Genomic DNA, 12,602 nt, shown 5'->3' with positions numbered 1-12,602 from the left:
TCTCTCCCCTGAAGCCCCAGTGCCTGCATGGTGCTTGGCACCATAGCAACTGCCCAAACTGTCCAGTCCAGAGCCAGAATTCTGGACCAGGGAGGGCATCCTGATAACCTTTTAAATGCTGCTCCCTCCTGCCATTTTCCCCAGTTCCCCTGGGGACATAAAGAAAAGTCCCTATCCAAGTTCCTGGAAAATCAGTTCGGTAACTGTGAGCGGCTTCCTCCCTCCTCTGCTTGAGAAGAAGGGACAGCCTGGGGTTCTGAGTGTTCCCTCCGCGGTGTGGGTACACCTCCTCACTCACCACTCACTTTAGACTGCGGTCTGATTCCAGTGGCAGAACCACCAGGCGTGGCTCCCTGCTTTGCCACAGATACCCCTGGCTCTACAGCCCGCCGATTAGAGCCACCCCTTTGCTTTTCAGGGCTTTCCTCTCTACAAGTAGGTTACCTATTTCCCTCTGCGCAGTGCCGCTAGTGCTTAGGAAGAGACGTGATATTCCTTCCAAGGAAAAAGCCTGTAATTAACAGACTTTTTTTGGGGAAGAGTATTCTGCCTCCTCCTCTCCCGCTCGTTTTTTCATTTAACATATTTTATCAGAATGAAATGCCTTAATGAGCGCAGAACTGCAGCTGATCCCAGCTGAACCTCAAAGCGCTCTGTGCTCAGCTTGCCGCCCCGCATCAGGCTGCATTCACCACCGTCTCTGTGATTGGGGCTTCTTCCAGGAGCCGCCTCCCCTCCAACACTGCCAGGAAGCTCATCAGCTTCCTATAGATGGAAATGGGGACAGGAAAGCACCCCCCAAACCACTGCCTGTGCTAGATAAGAATTCAATGGAAGATAGAGGGGAGGGTGGAGGGAGGGAGGTGGCAAACATGAACGTGTAGGAGTGTGTGTGTGTGAAGCAGAGTGGTATGTGCACATGTGTGCATGTGTGTATAGTATGCACGCGTGTGTGCATGTGGATGTGTGTATAGTATGCATGTGTGTGCATGTGTGTATAGTATGCACGTGTATGCACATGTGGATGTGTGTATTGCATGCACGTGTGTGCATGTGCGTATAGTATGCATGTGTGTATAGTATGCACGTGTGTGCGCATGTGGATGTGTGTTTTTGTATGCACGTGTGTGCGCATGTGGATGTGTGTATATAGTATGCACGTGTGTGCATGCGTGTATAGTATGCACGTGCGTGCGCACGTGGATGTGTGTTTTGTATGCACGTGCGTGTGCACGTGGATGTGTGTTTTTGTATGCACGTGCGTGCGCACGTGGATGTGTGTTTTTGTATGCACGTGTGTGCACATGTGGATGTGTGTGCACATGCCTTACATAATGACTTGGAGTCCATTTGGAAAAGGCAAATCTACAGAAACCACAATGGAAATTCCATTTTCCATTCACTAAAGGTCCATCTTTCCAGGCATTAAGCTCGGTTTGGATGCTCACTCCGCCTTCCTTCGGATGGAAGCTGAAAGGGATGCCCCTGTGTGAGCCACATCGATACTTGCAGGGACTCTGAGAGCCAGGACAGGCAGTGCTAACGTTTCTGCCAAATTCCAACTGCTGGGCCATTTTGCAGGGTGAGCTGATGGGTGCCCAGCACAACAGTCACCACTGAGATCACGTCTATCACTCACTCACTCATTCATTCCCTCAACAAATAGAGTGCCCACTGCATGCCAAGGGCTGTTTACAACACTAGGGGTACAGCCACGATCCTTGCCTTCAGGAAGCCTCCTCTTAGAGAAGAAGTAAGTAGGTGAATAAAGACAGAAAATACAGCCAGATCACACCAAGCACTATGGCGAACTGAAGCAGGGCAGAGGGTAAAGAATGATCTGGTTGGCGAATTACATCTGAACTGCTCACCCAGGGCTCCAGTGACTAGGGGCTCCTTGGGACAGTGGGTTCATCAGGGAGGAAAGGACACAGGCTGATCTCATCTTTAGAAACCTGCTTCGGCAGAGACCAGCCGTTCACCAACCATATTTCCCCCTCCTTCATGACATGGAGTTGGACTCGTTCCCCATGTCCCTTACAATTAGACGTGGCCATGTGACTGGGCTTTGGCCAGCGGCACGTAGGCACGATTGATGTATGCCACTTGTAAGCCTCGCCAGTCCCAAGACGCTCATCCTGGGCGGCTGAATGGCTGGAGCACAGGCCACCCTGGCCCTGCCCACCAACCTTCACAGTGAGCAAGAAATTGACTTAGGTTGGGTTCAGTTTCTGAAATGCTGCAGTGCAGCTCGTCAGCCCTAACATGCACCCACTTCACTGCCTCCTTCCGCTCACGGCCTGTTCCGCAGTGACGTTCTGGGCATGGAGGTGACCCTGCCTGCAGGGGCTGCTGGACGAGTCAGGGGGTGTGAGGAGCAGATGACAAAGTGGTTCCAAACCATAGCAAAGCCACAGACCCCAGAACAGGAGAAGCTGCCACTTCCTGGGTCGGAGATGCTGGGGGTGGTTTCCTGGGAGCACGGAATTTGCAGCTTTTCTCATTCTGACACCCAAAGCCAAATTCACAATTCCTCCCTGCACATTTCTAGTTTAGAAAGGTCAGCGGCAGACAGTCCTCAGGAGGCTGCACCTGCAGGGCCTGGAGAGCTCCCGGTGCCGGCTGCTCTCTCAACCACACTTTCCAAGTTCGTGTTAATCAGAAGGGGCATAGTTCCCTGCTGCAAATTGGAAAACCATGTTCCCCATCAGGGCATTCAGATGTGGAGTAAGCTGGGCTCTCATGATGATGTCTTCTGGAGAAACGTTCTCATCAACAGGACAACTAGGCCCATCCTTACCCGAGCCCTCTGCTGGTCTGGGAGGATTTGGTCCTTTCATGGGCCCTGTCCCAGCCCAGACTTCCTCAGCCACTGATGCTGCAGGAGGTCTTTCTCTCCACTGTCCATCAGGAGATGGTGTGCGGGGCCACACACAGCTTGGGGACCCTCCTGGGACAGCGGCTGTGCCTATGTGACCTCGCTCTTTTGCGTTCCCTTTTACAAGCCTGTCTGTGGAGCAGAGCTGAGGAAGAAATTCCCGCCTTTCAGTCCTAGATCATCAGGCTGAGAAACTCCAAGAGCCAGGACAGCAGAATATCCCAGTTGTGCTAAGATAACAGAGGTAACAGCCAGATGCCGCTGGTACCCACTCTGTGGTGTGCAAGCAGATGAGGGCCCTCAAATTCACTGCTCACTCACTCCACAAATAATGTGCCTACCCTGTGCCTGTGAGGGTGGCTTGGGCAGCCCTTTCTTGAGTTTGGGAAAAGTGTCTGATTGGCAGTTGTCAAATCATGGCCCATGGGCTAACCCAGCCCACTCCCTGTTTTTGTAAATAAAGTTTTATTGGAACACGGCCAACCTGTTAGTTGACACATTGCCTGAGGCTGCTTTCACACTACAGCGACAGAAGCTGTATGGTCACAACGCCTAGAATATTTACCACCTGGCCCTTCACAGAAAAGATCTGTTGACCCCAGAGTAAGATCGATGACTGTCTACCAGGGGCAATGTGGGGGTGGCAGAAGCACAAGGCATTAGATAAGGTGGAAGAGCATGATGGAAGCCCGCTCCCTGTCTCGGTGACCTTCAATCCTGACGACCTTCAAAGAGGAATCTCTGGTTGGTCCTCATGCCTCCAGCACACCCTGCGGCCCCTGCCCCACTGGCCTGGGTAACAAATCAGGGGCAACCTCTGTTCTCTCGCCTTATGCTTTTCTCTACAGTCAGCTTCTAGCCTGACAAACTATCCCAGTGATCAAACTGTGGTTTGGTATACAGTCTCCTTTGGGGATAAACAGTGTGGCGATTCCTCAAAGGCCTAGAGGCAGAACTCCCATTTGATCCATAATCCCATTGCTGAGTGTACACCCAAAGGAACAGAAGTCATTCTCTTATAAAGACACATGCACGTGTATGGTCATTGCAGCGCTATTCACAACAGCAAAGACATGGAATCAACCCAAATGCCCATCAATGACAGACTGGATAAAGCAAATGTGGTACATATACACCACGGAATACTATGCAGCCATAAAAAGGAACGAGATCACGTCCTTTGCAGGGACATGGATGGAAGTGGAAGCCGTCATCCTCAGCAAACTAAAGTGGGAACAGAAAACCAAACACCACATGTTCTCACTTATAAGTGGGAGCTGAATGATGAGAACACATGGACACAGGGAGGGGAACAACCCACAGTGGGGCCTGTGGGAGGGGTGGGGCAGAAGGAGAGCATCAGGAAGAATAGCTAATGGATGCTGGGCTTAATACCTAGGTGATGGGTTGACAGGGACAGCAAACCACCATGGCACACGTTTACCTAGGTAACAAACCTGCACATCCTATACATGTACCCCTGAACTTAAAATAAAAGTTGAAAAAAAAAATGAATCACTTTGAGAAGAATTTTAAGTCAATGACAACACAAGCAATGGCCGGATGCAAGAAATCCTGGCCCCAAGGATGGTCAGGTGGGCGCAGCATGGGGGCCACGGCACTGCCATTGGCATCGTCTCTAGCATCCGTGGTGGGCGGGAGGTTGCCCAGTGGGCCCAGGAGATGTGGGCCTGGGAAGCTCGCCCAGGATGGGGTTCCAACCCCTGGTGGCTTCCTTCAAGCCCTGAACTGCATTTCACAGGAAAATCTCCAAACCTGCCTGGCCCTCAAGGGGCGTGGGTGGCCAAGGAAAGCTGAGCCCCTGACAGGGAAGGATGCAGCAGAGGCTGGGTGCTGAGGTGGGAGGGCCGGCTCTGTGCAGAGAAGGCAGGTGATACATTTGCAACCAAGTCACCTTGGCTGGGGTGTGGAGGCACACTGCATTCACTCATGCCAGAGTTTCTGCTATAAATAACTGGTCATTTTGGCTGCTCCCTGGTGGGGTCCCCTGGTGGCCGAGGTTAGGGATACAAAGAATTGGGGGGACCCTGCCTGGTGGCTGCTCTCTTCCTCCCATCTCTGCATTCCAAACGCACAGCCCAGCCTTCTGCATTGAAAGGAATGAGAAACAAAACACACTAAACAGCACAAAGAATGAGAATGACCCCTTAAGCACACTCTGGGGACCCTCATTTCCAAAGGGTGGGGTGAGGCTTTTCTACAACGGTTGGGAATTATTTAATGGAATTCTCGCCATCCTTTTATCAAATTGTTGCTCAGATTGGGCTGCAATTTTCTTCAAAGGGAAGAAGAAATTGCTCGTTGATGGCCTTGATAATAGAAACACAAATTTGTAAAATAAATTATTTCTGCGGTAAAAGCAATCTCGGGTGGCCTTGGGAGCTCGGGGACCAAGAACTTGCAGACAGACCGCGGCACGGCGCACGCTGGCCTCGGCGCAGTGATCGTCACGGCACCACCCCATCATCCGGGATCTTAGTCATCATGGAAAGAAATGTGATCAGACCAAAGAAAGCGGTCAGAGGTCAAAGGCCACGATCCACGCCCCTGCCCACTGCTTCCACACACACAGCGGCCACTTGACAGTAACCAAGAGAGAAATCACCCTTAACTCACAAAGGCCCATCCACCGCGGAGGACGCAGCTTCCCCGCCTGAATTTTTCATCGCGCTGTGTAAGGCTTATCTCATTACAGAAAGGGTGAAATCGCGACCTTCTTAGACACCAAACGCGGAACCCGCCCCTGGCTTTGGGATGTCCGGAGAAGAGCCTACTGCTAACGCCGAGACCCCCGTGCCAACGGGAGGGGTCTGCACTCACCCTCACGAGCTGCTGCGGGAAGGGCCCGCGCGAGTTCTCGGGCACGTTGATGGGCGGGATGACCCAGTCCCGTTTGCGCCGCCTCAGCCCGTTGGCGTTCTGGTGCTGGGGCCACGGCAGCAGGGTGTCCTTCGGAGGCGGAGAGGGGTCCAGAGCCACGATCTTCTTTCCTTTCTGCGGCTTTATTTGGAAAGGGGAGAGAAGAGGCAAAGAAGTCCAGTTAGGTTTTACATAGAGGAAAATGGCATCTGCTAAGATGATCTGTACTGCCCGAGACTGAGAGGGAAGGCGGGTAACTCTGGGACAAGGAGCTAAGCGGGAAAAGGAGTTAAGCGGGGATGGCGGGATAACGCTGGGACAAGGAGCTAAGCGGGAAGGGCGGGATAACGCTGGGAAAGGAACTATTAGGGAAAAAAAAAATCAAGTGAGACCCCCATCAATATGATGAGACCGATTACAAAATTAAATGCGGGAAAAAGAAACCATAAAGAAAGAAGAAAATATAGTGGACAATGTCACCAATAGTGTAGACAGGGCTTTTTAAGCTCACCCAAAACAATGCAAGCGATCACAAAAGAAAAGACTAATACGTTTTCCCACAAAACTTCTGTTTATGAAAACAGACCCAAAAGGCAATTGACACATTTGGAAAATATGATTTACAACAATTTGACACAAGGTTAATAGTCACTATATAAAGCACTCTTAGAAATAAGAAAATAAAATGGAATGTTGTTTCCTAACAAGGACATGAATAGATAATTCACAGCAAAACAAATATAAATGATCAATAAACTTATGAAAAATGTCCACATCTCCCAGTAATCAAATAATGCATAACTAAGTAATATATCCTTTTTACCTGTCAGATTGACAAGGCTGAGAGAAATGAATCTGCAACACTGGGGGTGTGCAGTGAGTCAGTGGGTGGAGGCTGATGGGAGTCAGTGGGCGGAGGCTGATGGCTGAGGGTGTGGGATTTGGCCTTAGACCCCACCTGTGTGTATGTACAAAAGCTCATGTGACGCGGGGCAAAGTGCCTTCATCTCTCACAATCCTGGGTTCTTCTCTGACAGAAGGGAGATAGTAGCAATGGCCCTGAGTTTAGGGACTGCTATGGGAATGACATCAGATGACAATGAGAAAATGCCCAGCCCATGCTTAGCATAGGGCCCAGGCTGTCAGGACTGACACTGATGCAGCTCCTGCTGCTGGGTCCCCGTGGTCACTCAGCACAGCCCTCTGCCTCCCAGTTGCCAGTGACTATCAAGAGCCTCAGAAAGGACGGTCCCTTTTGATCTAGTAACTCCACAGCTGGAAATCTGTCCCCAGGAAACTCTAGGTGGACCAAAGTCCTTATAGACAGATGTTTACTTTGGATGTTTTTTAAACAAGTAAAAATACCAGAGCACAAATCTGAATGTCTGACAGTGAATTCTAAACGCATTACACTGTGTTCATGTCTTGGAATATTATAATCATTAAAAGTTACTCTTTTAAGACTGACATGAAGAAATGTCCATAAAATATTAGTAAGTGGAGAAATAGCACCAAAGCATACATATAGCATCAACTGCACCTGCATTTTTTCCTTTTTTTTTTTTTTTTTTTTGAGATGGAGTCTCACTGTGTCATCCAGGCTGGAGAGCAGTGATACGATCTCGGCTCACTGCAACCTCTGCCTCCTGGGTTTAAGCGACTCTCCTGCCTCAGCCTCCTGAGTAGCTGGGATTATAGGAGACCGCCACCGCATCTGGCTAATTTTTGTATTTTTAATAGAAGTGGGGTTTTGCCGTGTTGGCCAGGCTGCTCTCAAACTCCCGACCTCCGGTGATCCGCCCGTGTTGGCCTTCCAAAGTGCTGGGATTACAGGCATGAGCCACCATGCCCAGCCTCAACTGCATTTTTTTAAAGGATAGAAAAAGAGCCTGGGCGTGGTGGCTCACGCCTGTAATCCCAGCACTTTGGGAGGTCAAGGCAGCTGGATCACCTGAGATCAGGAGTTCGAGACCAGCCTGGCCAACATGGTGAAATCCCATCTCTACTAAAAATCTAAAATTAGCCAGGTGTGGTGGCACATGCCTGTAGTCCCAGTTACTTAGGAGACTGACACAGGAGAATCACTTGAACCCAGGAGGTGGAGGTTGCATTGAGCCAAGATTGTGCCATTGCACTCCAGCCTGGGGAAAAAGAGTGAAACTCTGTCTCAAAAAAAAAAAAAAAAGAAAAAAAGAAAAAAGAAATGTAAGAAAATACATGAAAATGCACACACTGGTTTTCTCTGGTCACCAGGGAGTTCTGTTATCATATTTTACTTCCTTCCTTTTACCTGTCTGTTTTTTTTTTTTTTTTTTTGAGACGGAGTCTCACTCTGTCGCCCAGGCTGGAGTGCAGTGGTGCGATCTCGGCTCACTGCAAGCACCGCCTCCCTGGCTCACGCCATTCTCCTGCCTCAGCCTCCTGAGTAGCTGGGACTACAGGCGCCCGCCACCACACCCAGCTAATTTTTTGTATTTTTAGTAGAGACGGGGTTTCACCGTGTTAGCCAGGATGGTCTCCATCTCCTGACCTCGTGATCCTCCCGTCTCAGCCTCCCAAAGTGCTGGGATTACAGGTGTGAGCCACCGCGCCTGGCCCCTTTCTGTGTTTCCTAAACGTGATAGTGCACATGACTCCTGTGGCTGACAGCACCAACAGAATGTCATGCGTATATGCGGCGTCCATGCGTCTGCCACATCGGGTCCAGTGCAGGGTGCCCACATGGCATGCCTCACCGCAGTCTTCGTGGTTGATGCTCATTTTATCTGAATTGCAGAGGCAGTAGGATATGAGAGTTCACGTGGTGGAGAATGGACCTTGCACCAGGGCAGCCCAAGGCAGGGAGGACAAAGCTGGCCGGGAGGCGTCTGACCACAGGCTGCCCCTCCAGGCAGTGGGGGTCCACACCACCATTTGCCTCAATTAATAAAACCCAGGAGGCTTCCATGGGGCACTCCTGGCCTTCCTTAGGAAGGAGCCATGTGAGGTGCAAACATGGAGACCCAGGGATCTCAACTTCAGCCCCTCATGATGACAAGGGGCGGGGGCTTTTCTAGGCTCCTCAGGGGCCTTTGAAGAGCTTCCAGGACAGTCCTAGCTGCACATTCTCCCCGGAACCCAGCACAGACAACTGGACTCCATGGTTTCCTCGCCCAGACCAGTAGCCTGTGCCTCATAGGTACTGAATGTCCGATGAGCAGGACAGCAGGACTCTGCATCTGGCCCTTCCACTGAAGACATCCCACCTGTCCTCCAAGACCTAGCCCCAGACAGATAGCACCTCCCTGGGAGCTGGTCTCTACCTTGGGGATATGACAATTTACGTTAATATGCTCTAAGCTTTGATGAGAAAGACCAGATTAATCCCACTGCTCAAAGTGGCTTGAAATAACGCCAACATAGCCAACAGGAACAATGATAATAGATGTGGCGTGCACTCAGGTTCCAGGCTCCAGGCCAAATGCTGTTCCATGTAGTCTCCCCATAAATCCTCCCTCTCACCAGTTCAGCGGGGAGCACCATCATTCCCACTTTCCTACCATGCGAAGCCAAGGCACTCATGAAGCCCATGCAGCCCGTTCAGCAGAGGAAGGATTTGGATGCCAGGAGTGTGACCCCAAGGCCAGAGCACCTGAAAGTGCCACCTCTCCCTTCTGTGGTCTCTGTTTGTGAAGTCGAATCCCCTTTGCTGGACCTCAGGAAGGTCCTGGACTGGGCAGAAATTGATCTGCCCATGGAACAGATGGGGAACCAAGGGAAAAGGGGGTCTGAGTGATGTTTCCTGCACCCACCCGGGATGTGTTCCATAAATCCCAGACTGGGAAGAAACAGGTCTGAGCTCCCAGGCTGGTCCCAGGACCAGCAGCTCAGTGCCCTGTGGAGCTCATTAGGAATGCAGGTTCCTAGGTCTCACCTAAGACTTAACAACTCTGGGGTAGGGCCGCCAACCATGCCTGATATGTTCTGCAGCTGGAGAACAGGGCGTCTCCCAGCCCGCAGGCAATTGGGGATCCACCTCTGGAGAAGGGTGGTGGAGCATTATTTTTGTTCTTGAGCAGGTCTGCACGAGGACAGGCATCCTGGACAGATCTCTCCCAGATGAGGGTGAGGGGAGCCTCTGGCACAGCCACTAGCAGGGGCCCTCTGGGCATCTGCAGCTCCCCTGCATCTCCCAGCGGGAGACGGAGGCAGAGACTGGCTGGTCTCTCCCACCTGGTGGTGCTTCAGAACCAGCAGCAGCTCACCAGGGCCCTCGGAATCTCAGACTCCGAGTTTTAAAGGGTTTCCATACAGCCGTTTTTAAAAAAAATCCTTCATTTTCATTTGCTTAGGATGAGCTTGTATGGCGTTAATTTCCCTAGTGTTGTTTAAATAAATTGCACATATTTGCTACTATTTTAAAGCTGTGAGACAAATGTAATAACAAAATCTGGCGAAAATCCGTGCCAGACCTGTGCGGGCTTCTGCCTGGAAGATGCACCCGCTTCCCTGGAAGAAAATGTCAACCACAATTAGCACTCACCCTGGTCGAACAAGCATGTTCTTTTGAACACGCAGTCATCTTGGGCCCATTCAGAAGACATCACATAAACACTGATGCATAATTATACTCATTGAAAATAATGCTTCCAGTTACGCTTAAAAATATTTTCTAACAGATGACACCTGCTGATTTTCCCTGGTGCATGTCTTTCTTCTGTATTTCGGAGTGAATGAAGACTGAGCATTGGGTAAAGACTTAAAGGTGACCTCTACTACACCATTACCAGAAACTAGATAGTACACATGCCCACATGTGTATACAGGCGCTATGCACACATGTATGCATGCATGTACGCACATGCACATATAGATATGAATGCACACGTCAAGTATGCATAGATGTATGGGTGTATGACTACATGTACACACATGCACAAATGCACATGTATGAATACATGTGTGTTTATGCATTCTACACATGCACAGGTACGCATTGCTTGTGTGTGTTTGTGTGCCTGTGTGTGTGTGTATAGAGCACATCGCAACTTTCTCAAAACCAACAGCCCAGCAGCAAGATATCTTGGCCATACCCACTCCCTGCATCCTGATAGTTTAGCTCAAGCTAGAAGTCCTGTAACTAGCAGGGTCCAGGAGGGTCCTGGTGGCTGAGCTCGTCTTTGGGGTCCAACCAAGCTCGTGCCTGCAGATCTGCAGAATCAGGAGCTCCAAGGCAGCCGCCCACCGTCGCCTCCATCCACTCATGGACACCCGGGAAGATGCGTGAGAGGGCAGCTTCCCGGAGCTGCTGCAGCCTGCAGGATGGCTCCCCAAGGATGTTTCATGGAGCCGTCCTTGACAGGATGAGACCTGGGCTGTGGTCCTACTTTTATCTCCCATGAGTGTTTCTGGGCCTGGAAACTGGCCCTGTGGCCAGGGCCCCGTCCTGGGCTGCAGTGTCCCATACCCCACAGTTCCCCTCCTGCGCTCCCTCCTCTTCCCTGTGCCTTTGACTCTGCCCTGCTTCAGCCCCACTGGGCTCCCTGATGCACTCTCAGCTCCCTCAAAGCCCTGCCTATAGGGCAGTGGGCAGGAGCGGCCCAAAACGCCCACTCTGGCCTCCAGCCTATAGGGTTTCAGCTCACCCGCCAGGTGCTGGGGACCGGACCTCCACCTCCACCGCCCGAGGCCCTGCTCCCGCCCCTCTCTCTGCCTGGGCACCTCATCCTTATGCCAGGCTCAATCTACAGCACCTCCCCTGGCAGGCCACACTCCACACGGCAGGGAACACCTGCTCTGGTGCCACCCTGGACCCGGTACTGCCCCGGGGGCTGTGCATCTTTTCCTAGTCCCACACGTTAGGGAGGTACCACAGCCCCGGTGGGGGCAGCAGGGCCCTGATAGCCACTCACTTTCTATGGAGCAAACTCAGTGGACAGACTTAAGCCACTGCATCCACACACAGTTACTGATGCCACCCTTGAGCCAGGAGACGACAAAGCAAATGGCCCTCAGCCTGTCTCCTGCATGCTCATGTGGGGGTGGGGTGCAGCCATGACCTCAGGGACACCTTCCTGAGTCCTGTACGGGCCCTGGCCCTGCCCAAGTGACTTCCCAGACACAGTCTCATTTAGTCCTCAGGGCAGCCCACAGAGGACATCAAGCTCAAGGAATGAAGTCCCGCTCAAGCTTGGAAGGCCAGGACTGGAGCCCAAGCTGTCTGACCTGTGGCCCACCATCCTGATGGGCCCATCCCACCACTTCCCACAGGGCCCACGATTAGTGCAGAGTCAGAATCAGGCAGGAGGTTCAAACTGGCACCAAGTCGCACACAGTCAGTCCACTGGGGACTTGGGGACAGAAATACTCATGGTGGGTATTATATCTCGGTCAGGGCACTGAAGGGTGAATAGGACTTTGCCAGGCAGGACGGGCCAGGAAGGGGGCACAGACAGTAGCACAGGACAGTGTGGATGCCTCAGAAACCAGGCAGACACCACCATTATTTGGGGCCTGGAAGGAAAGCAGGGTGGGGGCGTCACAGGCTCCGAGGTTAACAGAGCTGCGTGGAGCATGGCTTTTCTCTCCACTGCTCAAGTCAGGATTTCTTTCATCCCGGATCTCAGTCCCTCATCTGTGAAAGGGGGGTGATCAGGAAGCCCCCCTGCCATGTGTGGGGTGAATGTGGTACTGTCTAGGGAGCATTGACAGACATGGGGACCTTCAGCCCTGCTGTCGGAAGAAACCTGAGAAGGGGCAGAGCTGGGGGTGGAGCTCCTAAAAGCTGGGCAGGACTTCCAGAGGGCAGAGGAGAGGGCAAGACTCCTGCAGCCTGGAGGCTGGGTCAAGGAGGGCCTAGGATGAG

The 12,602-nt window shown here is 51.8% G+C and overlaps 1 protein-coding gene across 2 annotated transcripts in view; it reads right to left on the bottom strand.

The window, feature by feature from the left end:
- CDH4 (cadherin 4) overlaps positions 1–12,602 on the bottom strand; it is a 690,417-nt gene that overhangs the window by 158,440 nt on the left and 519,375 nt on the right. For both annotated transcript variants that reach the window (XM_055372827.2, XM_055372828.2), the window contains exon 4: positions 5,720–5,899. In XM_055372827.2, coding sequence (XP_055228802.2) covers positions 5,720–5,899 — 180 coding nt within the window. The remainder of the gene's footprint in view (positions 1–5,719; positions 5,900–12,602) is intronic.

The sequence above is a fragment of the Gorilla gorilla genome, chromosome 21 (assembly GCF_029281585.2).
Source record: "Gorilla gorilla gorilla isolate KB3781 chromosome 21, NHGRI_mGorGor1-v2.1_pri, whole genome shotgun sequence".
In the NCBI taxonomy this organism is placed as follows: Eukaryota; Metazoa; Chordata; class Mammalia; order Primates; family Hominidae; genus Gorilla; species Gorilla gorilla.
Note: the sequence above shows the minus strand (reverse complement) of the source record. Positions and strands in the feature narration are given on the sequence as shown.